The sequence below is a fragment of the Astatotilapia calliptera genome, chromosome 7 (genome assembly GCF_964374335.1).
Source record: "Astatotilapia calliptera chromosome 7, fAstCal68.1, whole genome shotgun sequence".
NCBI lineage: Eukaryota > Metazoa > Chordata > Actinopteri > Cichliformes > Cichlidae > Astatotilapia > Astatotilapia calliptera.
The window spans coordinates 43,506,348-43,526,795 of NC_137428.1; the positions used below are offsets into that span (position 1 = coordinate 43,506,348).

General features: G+C 40.6%; 1 protein-coding gene across 4 annotated transcripts in view; it reads right to left on the reverse strand.

Annotated features, from left to right (window-relative positions):
- Nucleotides 1–20,448, reverse strand: part of ripor1 (RHO family interacting cell polarization regulator 1) — a 62,025-nt gene that overhangs the window by 4,977 nt on the left and 36,600 nt on the right. For 3 of the 4 annotated variants that reach the window (XM_080303744.1, XM_080303743.1, XM_080303742.1), the window contains exons 10-23: nucleotides 18,962–19,087; nucleotides 17,767–17,915; nucleotides 17,474–17,591; nucleotides 14,992–15,096; nucleotides 14,468–14,613; nucleotides 13,735–14,356; nucleotides 13,203–13,336; nucleotides 8,348–8,453; nucleotides 6,261–6,396; nucleotides 5,697–5,846; nucleotides 3,854–4,012; nucleotides 987–1,183; nucleotides 648–731; nucleotides 410–500 (exon numbers count right to left, since the gene is read on the reverse strand). In XM_080303744.1, the coding sequence (XP_080159870.1) occupies nucleotides 410–500; nucleotides 648–731; nucleotides 987–1,183; nucleotides 3,854–4,012; nucleotides 5,697–5,846; nucleotides 6,261–6,396; nucleotides 8,348–8,453; nucleotides 13,203–13,336; nucleotides 13,735–14,356; nucleotides 14,468–14,613; nucleotides 14,992–15,096; nucleotides 17,474–17,591; nucleotides 17,767–17,915; nucleotides 18,962–19,087 (2,323 nt within the window). The remainder of the gene's footprint in view (nucleotides 1–409; nucleotides 501–647; nucleotides 732–986; nucleotides 1,184–3,853; nucleotides 4,013–5,696; nucleotides 5,847–6,260; nucleotides 6,397–8,347; nucleotides 8,454–13,202; nucleotides 13,337–13,734; nucleotides 14,357–14,467; nucleotides 14,614–14,991; nucleotides 15,097–17,473; nucleotides 17,592–17,766; nucleotides 17,916–18,961; nucleotides 19,088–20,448) is intronic. The other variant, XM_080303745.1, reaches the window with a different exon arrangement.

Consider the following 20,448-nt stretch of genomic DNA (forward strand, 5'->3'; position numbering starts at 1 on the left):
GCCTTAATTATCAACTTGTAGATGAATGCCACAAATAGATGAATGAACAGATTAAAACAAATGGATCAGAACTCTTACAGTCACGTTACTGTTGCTTGTGCATTATTCTCAACATTTACATCAAGGCATATTAAAAAAGGTTCTCATTTTATAGTGCAGGTCAATATTACTCCCAGTTAAGTGACCATTATGTCAAATACTATTAATACTGAGACAGATAAGTTGGGATCCAATTAGCAATTCTCAAACCTCGACAGTCTGCACAGAAGTGCATCATTACATTTTAGAATATGTCAGAGTAAAATGAACATAATAGAAATGGAGTATAACCAACCATAAAATCCAAACTACAGTCTGAAAAGAGTTAGTCTTGCTGTTCTATTGTAAATAATATGAAGTTTATTATTACCAAGCACTAGCAGTGTTTGTTTGGCAGCATCTCGTACTTCTTCCTTGTCTGCCCGGCAGAGATACACCAACTGATCAATGCTTTCTTTGGCCTGGAATAATAGAATGAATACAGTGACAAATGCATTTTGTATAATACACTCCAAACAGAGTGCATACAGACAGGTGTTTAAATGTCACCTTTATCAAATCAGAACAGCAGCTTTGGATAATAGCATAAACTCTGTGCTTTTTTGTACCTTGAGACAAGCTAAAGCTTTGCATCCACACACTCGATTGTCCACATTCTCATCTTCCAGCAGCTCCAAACAGCTGACCAAAGCCTGAGAAGGACAAGATGCACAAAATGTTTCCAGGCTTTGATACACCAGTTATGGGGTTGTTACTGGCTTCTGCAGCACACACCATGCACAGGTCTATATACAGCAGGATCAAAAGGTCCTTTTGCCATTCAGGAAGAAAACAATTAGGACAATTTAGCAGGTAACATTTTTTACAGAAGAAAAAAAAAAACCAAAAAAAACCCCAGTGAAAATCTTTCTCTCTCTCTCTCACACACACACACACACACACCTCACCTGTTTTCTCTGTCTGGGCTGAGCAGCGAGGCTTCTCAGTACAGAGCTGGCAGAGGCAGACACTTTGCCCCGAGGATCTTTTAGTAATTTGGCCACGGCATGAATTCCTTCTCTCCTCAGGCTGCACTCTGCAGGGCGGCGTAGAGCATTGACAATCACATCCTGGTCAGATGACGCCAGGTTCTGTACCAACCATACTGTTGAAGGAAGGTTATTGGAGGTTATTAATAGCACAAGTTTTACTCTTGTTTTTCCTTTTAAGCCATTTTTACACTACAGCCCTGAAACCTCATATACATCACACAGCTGAGCTGTAATGAGAAATATATCCAAAACTTTTGGACCATAACATAGTCTTTCTCCTGCTAACTGCCCTACTACATTGAATTTAACTAATGCGGGAACAAATCAGGCAATTGCCTGGCTGGATTGTTGCTTCCAGCACACTCCATGGGCCTGATCTAATAAACAGAGCTACAGAGCTTCATGCCACAACTGCAGATTATTGCGGAAACGAGTGTAAAATTCTTCAAGATGGATCAAGTAATGTAATGACAAAAATAACATTGCAAATGCAGGTTTTTACACATGTGATCCTCTTTGGAAACAGCATGGGAATTCAGAGAGGTAGCTGATAAAGCATCAACAGGTTTCAAGAGATTATAATCTCTACTGTGGAACACACCAGAACTCAGTTAGTAATAGCTGACCTGCAGGATGTGCAGATGCAAATGTTTAATTGAAAATAAAAATATGAAACCTTTTAGTTATAAAATTGTAGATATTTTTGTTGTCAATTATGAAAATGTTCACTTTAATAAATTTTTATACATACATCTGGAAAGAGCAGGAAATAGTAGGCTACCACACATGCACACACCTGCCATGCTAACAGTATACTCACAGCTTTGGAAGTGAAAATGAGAGCATCTGGTACCTTTCTCTTTCTCTCACTCTCTCACACACACACACACACACACACACACACACACACACACACACACACACACACACACACACACACACACACACACACACACACACACACACACACACACACACACACACACCTACAGTGGGGCAAAAAAGTATTTAGTCAGCCACCGATTGTGCAAGTTCCCCCACCTAAAATGATGACAGAGGTCAGTAATTTGCACCAGAGGTACACTTCAACTGTGAGAGACAGAATGTGAAAAAAAAAAAAAAAAATCCATGAATCCACATGGTAGGATTTGTAAAGAATTTATTCGTAAATTAGGGTGGAAAATAAGTATTTGGTCACCTCAAACAAGGAAAATCTCTGGCTCTCACAGACCTGTAACGTCTTCTGTAAGAAGCTTTTCTGTCCCCCACTCGTTACCTGTATGAATGGCACCTGTTTGAACTCATCATCTGTATAAAAGACACCTGTCCACAGCCTCAAACAGTCAGACTCCAAACTCCGCCATGGCCAAGACCAAAGAGCTTTCGAAGGACACCAGGAAAAGTATTGTAGACCTGCACCAGACTGGGAAGAGTGAATCTACAATAGGGAAGCAGCTTGGTGTGAAAAAATCAACTGTGGGAGCAATCATCAGAAAATGGAAGACATACAAGACCACTGATAATCTCCCTCGATCTGGGGCTCCACGCAAGATCTCATCCCGTGGGGTCAAAATGATCATGAGAACGGTGAGCAAAGATCCCAGAACCACACGGGGGAACCTGGTGAATGACCTGCAGAGAGCTGGGACCAAAGTAACAAAGGTCACCATCAGTAACACACTACAACGGCAGGGAATCAAATCCCGCAGTGCCAGACGTGTTCCGCTGCTGAAGCCAGTGCATGTCCAGGCCCGTCTGAAGTTTGCCAGAGAGCACATGGATGATACAGCAGAGGATTGGGAGAATGTCATGTGGTCAGATGAAACCAAAGTAGAACTTTTTGGTATAAACTCAACTCGTCGTGTTTGGAGGAAGAAGAATACTGAGTTGCATCCCAAGAACACCATACCTACTGTGAAGCATGGGGGTGGAAACATCATGCTATGGGGCTGTTTTTCTGCCAAGGGGACAGGACGACTGATCCGTGTTAAGGACAGAATGAATGGGGCCATGTATCGTGAGATTTTGAGCCAAAACCTCCTTCCATCAGTGAGAACTTTGAAGATGAAACGAGGCTGGGTCTTCCAACATGACAATGATCCAAAACACACCGCCCGGGCAACAAAGGAGTGGCTCCGTAAGAAGCATTTGAAAGTCCTGGAGTGGCCTAGCCAGTCTCCAGACCTCAACCCCATAGAAAATCTGTGGCGGGAGTTGAAAGTCCGTGTTGCTCGGCGACAGCCCCAAAACATCACTGCTCTCGAGAAGATCTGCATGGAGGAATGGGCCAAAATACCAGCTACTGTGTGTGCAAACCTGGTAAAGACCTATAGTAAACGTTTGACCTCTGTTATTGCCAACAAAGGTTATGTTACAAAGTATTGAGTTGTATTTTTGTTATTGACCAAATACTTATTTTCCACCCTGATTTACGAATAAATTCTTTACAAATCCTACCATGTGGATTCATGGATTTTTTTTTCACATTCTGTCTCTCACAGTTGAAGTGTACCTCTGGTGCAAATTACTGACCTCTGTCATCATTTTAGGTGGGGGAACTTGCACAATCGGTGGCTGACTAAATACTTTTTTGCCCCACTGTACCTGATACTGTGGCACAGTATCAAATGTGTAAATGCTTATTAAAATGAAAAGAAGGTTTTGAACTGGCACTGACAATTAGTAAATCTGGTCTTAAACATTTAACGAGTATGTATCTGACCTATCGTGTGTGTGTGTGTGTGTGTGTGTGTGTGTGTGTGTGTGTGTGTGTGTACACCCACCCTCTTTTGCCAGTTCAATGATGTGTGTGTCCATATCACTGACAGCATTCGAGTCCAAGTAGCTCCACAGCTGGAACAACGTCACCATCATGTTGTCCCTGCTGCTTCCTCGTCGTGGTAACCTCTGATCCAGTACACGCTCAACCAGGCACAAGAACACTGCATACACACAAACACAGATGTTAATATGCTCCACATACAGTGGGGCAAAAAAGTATTTAGTCAGCCACCGATTGTGCAAGTTCCCCCACTTAAAATGATGACAGAGGTCAGTAATTTGCACCAGAGGTACACTTCAACTGTGAGAGACAGAATGTGAAAAAAAAATATCCATGAATCCACATGGTAGGATTTGTAAAGAATTTATTCGTAAATCAGGGTAGAAAATAAGTATTTGGTCAATAACAAAAATACAACTCAATACTTTGTAACATAACCTTTGTTGGCAATAACAGAGGTCAAACGTTTACTATAGGTCTTTACCAGGTTTGCACACACAGTAGCTGGTATTTTGGCCCATTCCTCCATGCAGATCTTCTCGAGAGCAGTGATGCTTTGGGGCTGTCGCCGAGCAACACGGACTTTCAACTCCCGCCACAGATTTTCTATGGGGTTGAGGTCTGGAGACTGGCTAGGCCACTCCAGGACTTTCAAATGCTTCTTACGGAGCCACTCCTTTGTTGCCCGGGCGGTGTGTTTTGGATCATTGTCATGTTGGAAGACCCAGCCTCGTTTCATCTTCAAAGTTCTCACTGATGGAAGGAGGTTTTGGCTCAAAATCTCACGATACATGGCCCCATTCATTCTGTCCTTAACACGGATCAGTCGTCCTGTCCCCTTGGCAGAAAAACAGCCCCATAGCATGATGTTTCCACCCCCATGCTTCACAGTAGGTATGGTGTTCTTGGGATGCAACTCAGTATTCTTCTTCCTCCAAACACGACGAGTTGAGTTTATACCAAAAAGTTCTACTTTGGTTTCATCTGACCACATGACATTCTCCCAATCCTCTGCTGTATCATCCATGTGCTCTCTGGCAAACTTCAGACGGGCCTGGACATGCACTGGCTTCAGCAGCGGAACACGTCTGGCACTGCGGGATTTGATTCCCTGCCGTTGTAGTGTGTTACTGATGGTGACCTTTGTTACTTTGGTCCCAGCTCTCTGCAGGTCATTCACCAGGTCCCCCCGTGTGGTTCTGGGATCTTTGCTCACCGTTCTCATGATCATTTTGACCCCACGGGATGAGATCTTGCGTGGAGCCCCAGATCGTGGGAGATTATCAGTGGTCTTGTATGTCTTCCATTTTCTGATGATTGCTCCCACAGTTGATTTTTTCACACCAAGCTGCTTCCCTATTGTAGATTCACTCTTCCCAGTCTGGTGCAGGTCTACAATACTTTTCCTGGTGTCCTTCGAAAGCTCTTTGGTCTTGGCCATGGCGGAGTTTGGAGTCTGACTGTTTGAGGCTGTGGACAGGTGTCTTTTATACAGATGATGAGTTCAAACAGGTGCCATTCATACAGGTAACGAGTGGGGGACAGAAAAGCTTCTTGCAGAAGATGTTACAGGTCTGTGAGAGCCAGAGATTTTCCTTGTTTGAGGTGACCAAATACTTATTTTCCACCCTAATTTACGAATAAATTCTTTACAAATCCTACCATGTGAATTCATGGATTTTTTTTTCACATTCTGTCTCTCACAGTTGAAGTGCACCTCTGGTGCAAATTACTGACCTCTGTCATCATTTTAAGTGGGGGAACTTGCACAATCGGTGGCTGACTAAATACTTTTTTGCCCCACTGTACCAGCGTGTGCAGTATACCCACTAATGATGATTTACCTGCTTCGGCCCTTTCAGGCAGTAAACCAGCGTAGATTGTCGACAGTGTATTCAGGAACCTTTCAGCAGAGACGCAGTACATGCTACCCTGTCCCACACATTCTTGCCATAGCGACACAGCACCCAGACACAGACCTAGCGCCGGGATAACTGACAAACAGAAAACAGGAGACCGTTATAAGCAAGGTAGGAAAGCAAGATACTGGGGGTTAGTGCCATACATAACACAGGAAATTTATTAATAGTATAAGGTTGCAGCTTGCTTTGAATCAGTGCCTTGTAAAGTCTGTTTTACCTTCTTGACAGGCTGCATGACAAAATCCATAATTACTTATTATTTAGTGGAATCTCTACTTCCATATACCCATGAAATGTTTCTGATGACACTAGTTGTCATCCAAGCCAAAAGCAGACATTTTCACCCTTATGCTCCAGAAGGAATGCTCCCACTAATGAAAATTCCTCTTCAACTTCTTTTTCTTGTCTATACAGTTATTCTGAATAAATGCATTTATGGATGTTTAAACAAATGCACATGAAATGAACATAAACGACACAAATCACCTTCAGTAGCTGGTCTGATTTTCTGTGGGTTTTCTTTGGTGACGCGTCGGATGATTTCGAGGACACGAGCCTCTCTCAGCAGTCTGTCCAAGGCATACATCTCTCCACATCTCAGAGGACCAAACTTGCCCAGACACTTAACAAACAAAACAAAACACTTGTAAAAGAAGTGACCAATATTACAATTAGCAATACAACAGCCCTCACAGCTGCTACTGCTTTAACTCATCAGTGAGTGAATAATACTTTTCAATGGCATCCTGAAACTATGATTACATAACTATCAAACACTATGCCAATTGAATGGATTTTTAAAAAAAGAAAATAATGGTATTGACTGTATGTAAACAAACTTGACTGGGTTTTCATCAGAGTTCCCCTGGTCAGACATGCCCAAAACATCTTTCTGAGGAGATGTTCAGCAACCATCCTAGTCAGATGCCTGAATCAACTCAACTGACTCCTTATGATGCAGACTGTGTTCCTCAGCCCATCTCTAAGGCTGAGCATAGACACCTTTCAAAGGAAGCCAATTCCCATGACTTGCATTGGTGAAAATTTTAATTATTCACTACCCACAGCCGTAGATGAGAGCAGAGTGAACTTAAGGTATCGATGTGCCATGAGAATGTGAGGTAGCTACATATGAGTTTGGCTAATAACTAGAGATGGACCGATCCGATATTACGTATCGGTATCGGTCCGATACTGACCTAAATTACTGGATCGGATATCGGAGAAAAATAAAAAATGTAATCCGATCCATTAAATATCACGAAAGCACCTCACAAAACTTGCAACGCGCCTTAACTCGCCTCAGAACGTTAGCACGTCGGAGCAGTATGCATCACGTGATAGAGCGGCTGTGGCATGCGGGACCTGTGGTGGTCTGGATAGCATGTGGAGCTTCGCTAGCAACCCGGCATTTCATCTCCGACAAAGTTATCCCCGAGAGAAGTAAAGCAAGTGTGTAAGTCCATCTCTGAATGTTTGTAAAGCATTCCTGCGTTAAGCTTAACAAGCGATATATGGAGCGACTGCCTCCTCTTGCTGCTACTTCAATCATGAAACTGCTTAACGATCAGCTGATCGGCTTTTCTGTCGCGAGTTAGTCTCTCTAGTTTGCTTTTGGCCCACTTTGCACCAGAAAGAGGAAACCAGTGGATAAACAACAGCAGCACGTTTAAGCTTGATAAGCTGTTGTTAGAATTTATTTAATATTACTTTCTACACCAGGATCTTTTTCTACGCAGCTGACGGCTGTAACTGTGCAGGGGCGGATCTAGCAAAGTTTAGCCAGGGGGGACGATAGGGCATGAACAGGGAAAAGGGGCACAAAGACATACTTTTCTTTATTCTCATTTAAAATGTCTAGCTTTTAATAAATAATTATCCGAATCTTACACCCAAAGTTTTAATTTGATGTAAAAGGAATAGAAGTCCATTACTGTATATAGTAACTGTTGAGTCTACGGTAATAAATATACCCTAGTAAGCTATAGTACTTTTTCCTTTGGGAAGGTACCATCTGTGCAGTCTGCAATTTTGTTGAAGAAAGATGTTGAATCTATTTAATATTTCTTGAAAAATAATTGATTTCTGTGCATTTTTTTTCACACTGCATCAAATTAAGGTTGATTACGTCGATTAAGCATCATGAGGTGGAGTGTGAGGGGTGGTTCCCTATTTTTTATTTATTTATTTTTGTTGTTGCTGGGAGTTGGAACCCTATTAGTTAGGTTGCTTAATATTTACGCTAAGTACTCTTTAAAATACCAGAATAGGGAGGATGGTGCAGGTTTAAGTTTATTAGATTGATCAGTATTGCTGAACTATGAAACATTTTTTTTTGCATACAGGTATAACAGAATAGCTTTAGTGTAGTTGTTGTTTTAAACTTGAGTATGAACTTATACAAAATTCAGCAAGATATTTAAAAAAAACAGTTTTGTTGATTAAAAAACACTATATCGGATTCATATCGGTATCGGCAGATATCCAAATTTATGATATCGGTATCGGACATAAAAAAGTGGTATCGTGCCATCTCTACTAATAACATGAGGATAGTGTTGCAGATCTCTTACCAACAACTGTGCATTGCAGTTCCTCAAATGGACCACCAGGCAGCAGTCTAGAGTGGTGCAGCCTGTGGTTAGCGGTACGTTGGAGGAGGAAGGGCTGTCCCAGCCTCTGTCCAGCGGAGACCCACACACACACACACACACACACACACACACACACACACACACACACACAAACAAAACATCCAGTGTTACATAACATTTCCATTAACGCTGTTTTATCCATATAAAGTTCAATACGGTTTAAATGTAATTTAAATGTACTGTCCATGGAAAAAAAGGCTCTCAACATTAAAACCCAGAGAAGTTGATAATTTCCCAAGAAGAATAATACTTTTTGATGAGTTTCAGTTCAGTAAGTGGTAAATGAATCTGACTGGCTGACAGTCAGAGCTATTCAGTACTGTTCCAGCCTCGTCTCTTGGGTACAGAAATTGCTCTTTTCTTAACCATTAAGATTCCATTCCATATTTTGTACAATACATCATGAACTCCATAAATAAAAAAATAAAAAAACCAAAAAAAAACCCCAGTTTATATTGTTGTTTTAAACTCATTTTTGCCAGTGATTAATCCAACTGGTTGTGAGAAGTCCCACCAAGTTTGCTTTTTATTTTAGGATTGCAGATTAGCTTTATATTAAGCTCAGTTATATACAGGCACAACTGTGGGATAAGGCCATTCAGCTAATGACCTTTGGCAAAAATAATAAAATATGATTTTTAAGCATTATTTCAGTCAGGTTATGTGTTAGTTTGACCCTGCTTACAGCTGTACTACAGTGATCATACAGGGAGTGCAGAATTATTAGGCAAATGAGTATTTTGTCCACATCATCCTCTTCATGCATGTTGTCTTACTCCAAGCTGTATAGGCTCGAAAGCCTACTACCAATTAAGCATATTAGCTGATGTGCATCTCTGTAATGAGAAGGGGTGTGGTCTAATGACATCAACACCCTATATCAGGTGTGCATAATTATTAGGCAACGTCCTTTCCTTTGGCAAAATGGGTCAAAAGAAGGACTTGACAGGCTCAGAAAAGTCAAAAATAGTGAGATATCTTGCAGAGGGACGCAGCAGTCTCAAAATTGCAAAGCTTCTGAAGCGTGATCATCGAACAATCAAGCGTTTCATTCAAAATAGTCAACAGGGTCGCAAGAAGCGTGTGGAAAAACCAAGGCGCAAAATAACTGCCCATGAAGTGAGAAAAGTCAAGCGTGCAGCTGCTAAGATGCCACTTGCCACCAGTTTGGCCATATTTCAGAGCTGCAACATCACTGGAGTGCCCAAAAGCACAAGGTGTGCAATACTCAGAGACATGGCCAAGGTAAGAAAGGCTGAAAGACGACCACCACTGAACAAGACACACAAGCTGAAACGTCAAGACTGGGCCAAGAAATCTCTCAAGACTGATTTTTCTAAGGTTTTATGGACTGATGAAATGAGAGTGAGTCTTGATGGGCCAGATGGATGGGCCCGTGGCTGGATTGGTAAAGGGCAGAGAGCTCCAGTCCGACTCAGACGCCAGCAAGGAGGAGGTGGAGTACTGGTTTGGGCTGGTATCATCAAAGATGAGCTTGTGGGGCCTTTTCGGGTTGAGGATGGAGTCAAGCTCAACTCCCAGTCCTACTGCCAGTTTCTGGAAGACACCTTCTTCAAGCAGTGGTACAGGAAGAAGTCTGCATCCTTCAAGAAAAACATGATTTTCATGCAGGACAATGCTCCATCACACGCGTCCAAGTACTCCACAGCGTGGCTGGCAAGAAAGGGTATAAAAGAAGAAAAACTAATGACATGGCCTCCTTGTTCACCTGATCTGAACCCCATTGAGAACCTATGGTCCATCATCAAATGTGAGATTTACAAGGAGGGAAAACAGTACACCTCTCTGAACAGTGTCTGGGAGGCTGTGGTTGCTGCTGCACGCAATGTTGATGGTGAACAGATCAAAACACTGACAGAATCCATGGATGGCAGGCTTTTGAGTGTCCTTGCAAAGAAAGGTGGCTATATTGGTCGCTGATTTGTTTTTGTATGTCAGAAATGTATATTTGTGAATGTGGAGATGTTATATTGGTGTCACTGGTAAAAATAAGGCAAGGCAAGTTTATTTGTATAGCACAATTCAACAACAAGGTGATTCAAAGTGCTTTACAGAGACATTAGAAACAAAAACAAATAAAAAGCATGATTTAAAATTGATTAAAACAAGCAAACAAACTCACAAACAAAACACTATATAAAATCAAAACAGATAAAATCAGAACAATAGATAAAATCAGTAGTTAAATGTAAGTTTTGAAATTTAAGCTTAAAAGTGTGGATTTGGTGTTTTATTCAAATGCAGCTGAGAACAGGTGAGTCTTCAACCTGGATTTAAATAAACAGAGTGTTTCAGCTGATCTGAGGCTTTCTGGGAGTTTGTTCCAGATATAAGGAGCATAAAAGCTGAATGCAGCTTCTCCGTGTCTGGTTCTGACTCTGGGAACTAATAAAAGACCAGATCCAGATGACCTGAGGGATCTGGATGGTTCATACTGGGTCAGGAGGTCATTGATGTATTTTGGTCCTAAACCATTCAGAGCTTTATAGACCAGCATCAGAACTTTAAAGTCTATCCTCTGACGGACAGGCAGCCAGTGTAAAGACCTCAGAGCTGGACTGATGTGGTCCACTTTTTTGGTCTTAGTGAGGACTCGAGCAGCAGAGTTCTGAATGAGCTGTAGTTGTCTGACTGATTTTTTAGGTAGACCTGTAAACATGCTGTTACAGTAATCAAGCCTACTAAAAATGAATGCATGGACTAGTTTTTCCAGGTCCTGTTGAGATATCAGATCTTTTATCCTTGAAATATTCTTGAGGTGATTGTTAGGTCTGGCTGTGTGCAGACAGGAATAGGACCCAAGGTGCAGACTCCGGAGACAGATGTGAACTCAAAACAACTTTAATGTTAAACTCAAATATAACATAACTGGAAAAATCAAAATAAACTTACACCGGAGGAATGACAGAACACACAGCTAAGAAAACGGTAGATCGCGACACAGACACTAAGAAACACAGGGCTTAAATACACAGAGGGAGCAATCAGGAAATGAGTAACAGGAGGGAAACACAGCTGGGGCAAATCAGAACTGACGAGACCAAAGAAGCGTAAACTGAACACACTGAGAAAAGACGGAGACCTTCAAAGTAAAACAGGAAACACATAACACAGACTGAACAAAGACACAGACTCACATGCAGGCACTACAAAGGGAACAGAGACGTGGGAACAGGGCAGACACAAACTGACTGAACACGGGGATATAGGAACTTAGGATACACATAGACATGAACTAGACAAGGGGATGCAGGTGATAGGGGAGACAGAGCAACTAAAGAAGACAGAGACCTAAGCCATAAGACAGAACTCAAAGAAACCAAAAACTAGACAGTATAAATAATATCATAAACTCAAAAACCCTGGGTCAACGACCCAGGCATCCTAACAGTGATAGAAAGCTGATTTTCTTATTGTCTTAATGTGTTTTTCTAAGTTTAGGTCTGCATCCATCACTACACCCAAATTTCTCGCCTGGTTTGTGGTTTTTAGGTGTATAGATTGAAGTTCTCTGGTGACCTGTAATCGTTTTTCTTTGGCGCCAAAGACTATTACCTCAGTTTTGTTTTTGTTTAGCTGGAGAAAATTGTGGCACAGCCCGTCATTAATTTCCTCAATGCATTTACCAAGAGCCTGTACAGGGCCTTGGTCTCCTGGTGACATTGTGATATATATTTGTGTGTCATCTGCATAGCTGTGGTAGTTTATTTTGTTGTTCTTTATAATCTGTGCCAGTGGGAGCATGTAAATGTTAAACAGAAGGGGTCCCAAGATGGAACCTTGGGGAACTCCACATGTGATACTTGTCTGCTCAGATGTGAAGTTACCTATTGATAGAAAACAGGAAATATTTTGTAAGTATGTTTTGAACCAGTTTAGTACAGTCCCCGAAAGACCTGCCCAGTTCTCCAGTCGTTTAAGTAATATGTTGTGGTCAACTGTATCAAATGCTGCACTGAGATCCAGTAAAACTAAGACTGACATTTTTCCACTGTCTGTATTCAGACATATTGAACACTTTGGTCAGAGCGGTTTCAGTGCTGTGGTTCTGTCTAAAACCTGACTGGAAGGCATCATAGCAGTTATTCTGTGTTAAGAAGTAATTGAGCTGTTGAGAAACTGCTTTTTCAATGATCTTACTTAAAAATGGGAGATTTGAGATCGGCCTGTAGTTGTTCATTTGTGTCTTGTCAAGATTGTCCTTTTTCAGTATAAGTTTTATTACAGCAGTTTTTAGTGGTTCTGGAAACACACCTGATATTAAAGAAAAGTTGACGATAATTGATAATTAAATAATTGAAATGGGTATATATTTGTTTTTTGTTAAGTTGCCTAATAATTATGCACAGTAATAGTCACCTGCACACACAGATATCCCCCTAAAATAGCTAAAACTAAAAACAAACTAAAAACTACTTCCAAAAACATTCAGCTTTGATATTAATGAGTTTTTTGGGTTCATTGAGAACATGGTTGTTGTTCAATAATAAAATTATTCCTCAAAAATACAACTTGCCTAATAATTCTGCACTCCCTGTACAATGGCCCAGAGGACACCAACACACTGGAGTTTGTAGATGTTAAATGAAGTAGGCATATTTACAGTGTCTGGTATTACTGTGATTCAGGTTTAATGACCTTCAGATCATACTTTCTTTGCTTACTGATTAAGACTGTATGTCTCACTGTGTCATTACACTGAAGTGTGCAAAGGCTTGGATGGTTGGTTTTCAGTTCATTTGTCAGCACTGACCTGCCATGTCTACTCCTCTTATCACCATCCTCTTCTTCCTCCTCCCAGTCTGATCCATTCAGGAAGTCAAAGCTGCCAAGAGCTGTTTCCACTGTGAGGCTGACTACACTGGGTGACCGGCTGTGCCTCCCACCCTGCACTCACAAACAAAGCCATAGTCAGGCTGTACGCAGTCACTTCAGTTTTTTGTTTTTTCAGGAGTTCTTTGAATCATAGTCACATAATGTTGGAACAGCATGCAATCATTCAGCTCAAATGTATGCTGTCTGTAAAGACAAGGGAGGCATACCAGATACTGTAACCACTGAAACTTATATAGTAATTGCACAACTAATATTTGCAGTAATAATATTTCGATATTAATGGCACAGGAAAGCTGTGCTAACATTTATAAATACATACAATCATTGCCACTTAATGTTCAAAAAGGGAAAATTAAACTTGGGGATTTGTAAAAAGTACTTTTAGCTTAAGGCAGTTTTTTGTACTTTACTAACCTGTTTTCTTGTTTCTCACTATGCTTTACTCTCACCTTCAGTGTAACCTGCAGCAGTTTCAGCTCTTGTTCCAGTAGTTGTAGCTCAGAAAACGGTCCTCTATAATCATCTATAGAGGAAAGTACAGCTACCAAGGCATCCTCTAGTCCACTGTCCACTGGACCATCGCCCTTAGCAGACAGGCAGTTGGAACTTGAAGCTGGGATATCCTCCTCCACTGGCACCCGCAGAGCTAGATATGTCATATCCCCACTTTCTACAACATTGGAGTCTGCTCCTGCTCTCAGAGGGACCGATGTATCCACAGAGGTGGATGTATTGTGTTGCTTCCTGACTGGGTGGGGATCAGTGACATCAACAGCTGTGTCAGTGTCAGCAGAAGTGGGTGACTCAGGAGTTCTGCTGGCCACCTCCATTTCAATGTCATTGATTGAGATTCCAGAGACCAGAGACATCACGTCCCCCGATTCACTGACAGGCACCACAACCCCATCAGCACTGTTTTCACTAATGTGACTCAGAGAGCGTAAGTACAATGTAGAGTTACTGCTGGTAATTATCGGCACATCCACTGGTGCCATAGAGGAGTGTTTCCCCGCAGCTTCTTCCTCACCGTCAGGCTTTGTTATCACAGTGACTGTCCCCTTTTCCTCATGCCTGCAAAATAGTTCATATATCAGATGTTGATAGAGCTCACCACAGAATAAGAATGTTATTTCATCTTTGTTCTCATGTGCAAACAAAACATTAACATTTTTTTTAATCTACCTGTTGCTCTCCGCTGGTTGTTTTGGTAGGATGATACCTTCCTTTTGAGCTGAGGAAGGCCAGTTTCCGGAGCAAGAAGAAACATCAGGCTGAAGGAGGGAACTCCTTTGTCCAACTGGCTGGATGTCTGGTGTCACCACTACTGCCTGGAAAGAGAGACACGCTGAGTCACAGAGTTAAAGTAGTAAACACAGTAAAGTAAGCAAACCAGACCAGGATAAAGAGTAGACCGAGTGAGGACTGAGGCTCGTTAAAGAAACCAATTGTGCATGGTACCGGCGGCTCCTCAAGCTACTGAATCATGCAATGTACTTAGTTTTTACAAGACTGTACACATGCACATGATCTGCTGTACATACTATAAACATAATACATATCAAAGTTTATCTTGTATTCATAATACTTTTGTTACTGTGTAATGTTCAAACAGCTGTAGCCCCTCTGAATCTGAGGAAGAGAGATACAGATTGAATCTTTAATATTATCATGTCATAGATGAGAGTTCCATATCTGTTGTGTGTTACCTTTGGATGTGCAGGCAGCTGTGGGCTGGTTGAATCATCAGAAGATTCTGAAGAATTAGACCATGCTGGTCCATTCTCCAACTCTCCCTGTAGGCGGATCATGTTCTAAAAGAGATCAGCACATTTTAAAAGGCTTGACTGCAAAAAGAGGGGGGGAAATGGAGACCTTTTACAACAAGCTGGCAGGAAACTGAGCAGTCACTGCACCTGGTTGTACATTATTTGAGCAAAAGCGACACACTTCCTTTACTCACATATTTAAAGTGAAAAGTAAGGTGAAGGCAAGACATGAGTCAGCATGTTATCCCTTTAACCAAAGGTTCAGAGGTGACTGTATGGGAACTTTTTTCTATTTGCTTGCCATTTTTAATATCAGTATAGTACAACATCCTTAGCCTAGCTCTGTAACACTGTAGCATTTATTTATAAAGAGAATAACTTTGAGTTACGCAACTATCGTGTAATATTCAAGAAAATACTGGCCAGTGCTACCCCTCAGCCTCCTCGTAGATCCACCCTTCGTTTCAATTTCAAAATCCTATGTCACCTTGTCGTCTAACTTCTGACCTTGAGGTCAAGGACAATGAGATTCAAACTCATCTGAGATGAGTCTGCTTTTAGTAGATATATCTATGGTATCGATTTGAAAATATAAGGAGACTTCATTCTCGAGTTATTGCAAGATTTTCAGAAAAGATGACCTCTGATCTTTACCTGGCAGGGTGACAAATATACTGATGAGGTAAAAAGCTAAAGGCTTCAGTGCTTGTGTGAAATGGCTAGAAGGAGTTATAAGTCTAAAAGTCATCATCATAAACTGGCACTGATGATGGCTAACAGTAGTCAGCTCTGTTGGAGGGTGGGGGGTCTAAATATTATAATTAGAGAGCCATGGAGATGCATGAGGAAACCTTGCACACATCTGTCATGGCTCCATGAAGCCATAAGCACACAAATGGAGACTATGATTCTAGTGCTTACTCTACACCAAAGTATCAATATACCAGAAGGTCCTGTGTTTCTACTCCACGAGGTCTACTTCATCACGACTTACTGCAGTGGACTGCCTTGTTGGCGAGTTGTCACTACAGGAGCAGCTCTGGCTAAGAGTGCCTCTGAAGATGTCCAGCAGTGGCCAGTGCTGCCGCCGTGTCAGATTCCGAGGCAGAGACTGGACATCAAAGTGGCAGCAGGTGGAACAAAGGGCATTGGAGCAGTTAGATACTGAGGGCTGCTGGCTAAACTCTAATGTCCTTTAAAACTCTCAATGTTCTCATTTACAGATTCCTAATTTTAGTTGGTGGATTAAATCTATAGAATAGATTTAATCGGTTATTTATTTATTTATTTTTTTTAAAAAACATTGTGCTTTGTTTTTTTTTTTTAAAGCTGTGTTTGACTCCTCTCTCTCCTCCCCCTCTGGAAAAGGCTGTTTTTATCTGATTGGTGGAGGTGGAGAATCTCAGGAATTTAAAACCTAGTGGGTGTTTAATCACGTGCATCATCACACGAGCCAAGGTGTGGGGGGGGAAATAAAAAAAGAAAAGAAAAAAGGCGTGGATCATGACCACCAGAGGTTTTGGGTGAAACCACTGTGAGACCTTGTCCCATGCTATCATGTGACCTATTAAGGTCATCAGACGTAAGACACGAGTGGGGTTTGAAGGACTGGGAAGGGATCTCAAAACTATGTTGTAGGTGACTGACAGTTGGTGTTGGACGCCAGCCCCTCATGGTTGTTCATAGTGGACACTGATAAAGATGCACACCTGAGTCTTATTGAGGTGGCTCTTCTATGCTGTGCCATGCTTCGAAAGGAGTGGCAATTTGGTTTCCTCAATGTAGAGGCCTGAGCACACCGATAAGTGTTCTTGCTTAGCATGTGTCTGGGAGTTTTTTCCTTATTCCTAAAGGTATTATCCTTTAGAATTTAGATGTTATGTTTATAGTTTTTGTCATTTTCCATTTCATCAATCCGTCTTTCTCCTGTTAGTGCTGCTTCCACATTTAGTTCTCTTTTCCTCCATTTTTCTGTCAGTGTTGTGTTCACATAGCTCATCACACACACATCTGTGTTTACAGAGTGAATATTTCCCATTTTTCCCTGTGAGTTTGTTTTTTCAAACAAAGTGTCAAGCCTTCATTTACTTCCTGTTTAAAAATAATTTTCCTATTGGCTCTTCCTTGTTGGTTTTCTCTGAATGAATTTCTGCCTTGTTTGACTTCCTGTGTTTTGTTTTCTAGCACTTTACAGAGAGTAAAGCTTCCCTTTCAGCTATTTTCTGTTGTGAGTGGGCCTATTACTCCTGCTAAAACCAACAGTCTTTGTTAGTTTTCCAACTATCTGTATATGAATGCCAAGATAATACACATTAATATATGGGTAGTAAGTACGAGCAATCAGCAACTTTACACAAATTGTTCTAGGGTTAGACTGAAGCCTTTCAAAGAACTAATAGTCTAAAGCGAATGCTAAACTCACACGTAAAGGTGGTGTGTCAGGTGGAGTCTGGTCAAAAATAGCTGAGATTCGCTTATTGATGCTTGGTGGTTTGTTGACAGTGCTTGCAACCGATCCCTGGTCATCTTTATCAAACGGACTGAGAGAGGTGAAAAGGAATAAAGGATGGGAAAGAGAGAAAAGATAAATTCAATAAACATCAAATAATATTTACATTATGCTCTGTTAATGATACCTTTAAATGAACAAACACTACAGCACTCATGAAGCTCAGTATGATTTCGTACACTCACAAGATGACTGACAAAACTTACTTCCAGGTCACCTCAAGGCTTAGCTTAATAGTCCCAAGGTCATTAATATCCACAGCAACCATCTGGGGCAGCGCAGCAAACAGATCCTTTGTTTCACAGGAAACACTTCCCACCACCACGTGATTGGCTAAGCTCTTTAGCTCTGTCACCTAGGAAACCAGAGAAATGTCTGATCATTATACCATCTTTTTTTTTGCCTTCAACAAGTCAGTTTCAATCATCCAGGCTGAAAATAGTACACTCAAGTTTGTCAAGGTGCTGATGTCATTGGGAAAAGATATTATTATTAATAACACAATAGGATCACACAGTGTCTTTTATGGCTGAGGGGTAAAAAACTCACACATTCACCAATAATAATGGACAATATGAAGTTCCAGAGGATATTAAAGTATTATTCTTTGATAACTGAATTCAAAAAGGTAAACTTTCATACATTGTATATTGAAATATTTCAAGCTTTTTGTGTTTACATTTTGATAACTATGACTTAAAGCTCATGAAAATTAAAGATCCAGTTTCTGAAATTAGTACATTTCATTTTGAAATGATCAAATGATGATAAAATAAAAAGACTTTCTGTTGGTTAAAAAGGCCGCTGCAACGATGTATATTAATGGATGATGTATATTAATTAATGACTAGAAGGAAAAGGAAACATTTGAAACATTTGGGACAGCTTTATAAAGAGTCAACTGAGGCTGGTGTCAGAGCATCAAGAGCCTCCACTCAATGTCTCTGGGAAAGTCAACTGCCCCCATGCCACAGAGCACAGATGCAGTAATGCTGACCCAATGAAGTATTGATTGTATGAATTAACATCTTTTCAGTACTTTCTGATTGGTCTTAGGAAATAATCTAAAAATTTTAGATGTTGCATTTTTGATATTCATTAACTACACTATGATTGGTCAAAATGTAAACAAAAAAAGCCAAAAATATTTTGCTTTACATGTAACAAATACAAGAAAGTAAACTTTATGTAATAAGTGATTTTTTCAGTTTTGAAGAAAATGTTACACACACACACACACACACACACACACACACACACACACACACACACACACACCAGATTTTTTTTTTAGATGCATTATTTTTATGACTTTTTACATAAGATGAAGCAGTCAATGACCCAAACCAGAACTGAGTATCAATAAAATAACAAATTTAAAAAACACACTGAGTGACAGACCTTCACAGACAGGAACTCGTTGATGAGTGGCTGAAATACAATCTCTTCACTGTCCCACACTTGTTTAGCATTTATCTCTATTCGCCCCCGGAGCTTCCACCGCTGCCGACCATACTTCATAAAGATCTGAAACATACACATATGCAAAAACAAACAAACACAAACGCAGGGTTATACAAGTAGATGAATAATAAATTAATTTTAAAATCTGGAAAATCCGGTTGACTACTTCAAAATTATTGATAGTTTGAGCAGTTCATATAATCATGTGATGATTTTCATAAAGCTCAGATTAATCTGACAGGGTTGAAAAGAATTGACAACTCACATCTTAACTACATAGCTATAAATGTCAATGGCTAGAGCATGAATGTGCAAGTGATGAGGCCACTTTTACAAAAACAAAACCAAAAAAACCAAAAAACAAAAAAAACAAAACCCACGACACAGTTAAAGAAATTTAATGTTAACAAAATACGATGAACACTAAAGTTAGAATTGTCACGTCACAACTGTATGCCTTCACCAACCAGACAACTTGCAGTGTATTTGGACTCTTAACCTTTTGAACGTAAAATTTTATTTTTCATCATTTGTACAAATTTTGACATTAAGTGCAACGAATTGTGGACAAGGAAAAAAAAATATCCTCATTTTTAAGGTCACTGTAAGGCTTCACTAAAATATTCTAATCACTTGATTCGAACTAAATTTGAATAAATTCCCTCAGTGTGTTCCTCGGATATCATGATTACGAGAATGGGACAGACAGACTTGTGGGCAGTACAGAAAACAAAATGCCTTCAAACATTCACCACTGGTGAGAATTTTTCTCACTAGGTTAAGTTACTAAGTAAGTATCCCTCTAATTTCATAACTGATCATACACACAATCACACAGGACCTGCTGCCGTGTACACTTAGAGATAACTCCACAGGGAACAGCTGAAGCAGTGTTTTCACACAGGCACTGGACAAACCCTTCTCAAAACCGCGATAAATCTAAATGGTTTACTATTTATATAGCAATTTGCTGTATAAATACTAATATTGCTTAGTGAATACTTAACACACCTTTACAATACAAGGCACAATGACTCATTCATACAGCAGTTTTCATTCTGTCATTTGTGCACTCTATGCAGTCTATCATGCTGATGCACCAGAGGACATCGCCTGCCCAGCAGGGTGGCAACAATAAGTAGCGATTTTATTTTAAAAAGGACTAAAAAGCTTAGTAACGAGAAAAAAATGACTACATAGAACATGTGCTACAGACAAGTGTTAGTAACTGGCAATGAGTCTTTCGCATCACCATGGAGGAACTTTGACCCACTCTTCTTTGCAGAACAGTCTTGACTCAGCCACATTGGAGGGCTTCTGAGCATGAATGACCTGTTTAAGGGTCATGTCAAAGCATCTCAATCGGTCCAGACTTTAAGGCCATTTGGTTCAGCACATGAACTGATAAGCCAGACATTCTCCTT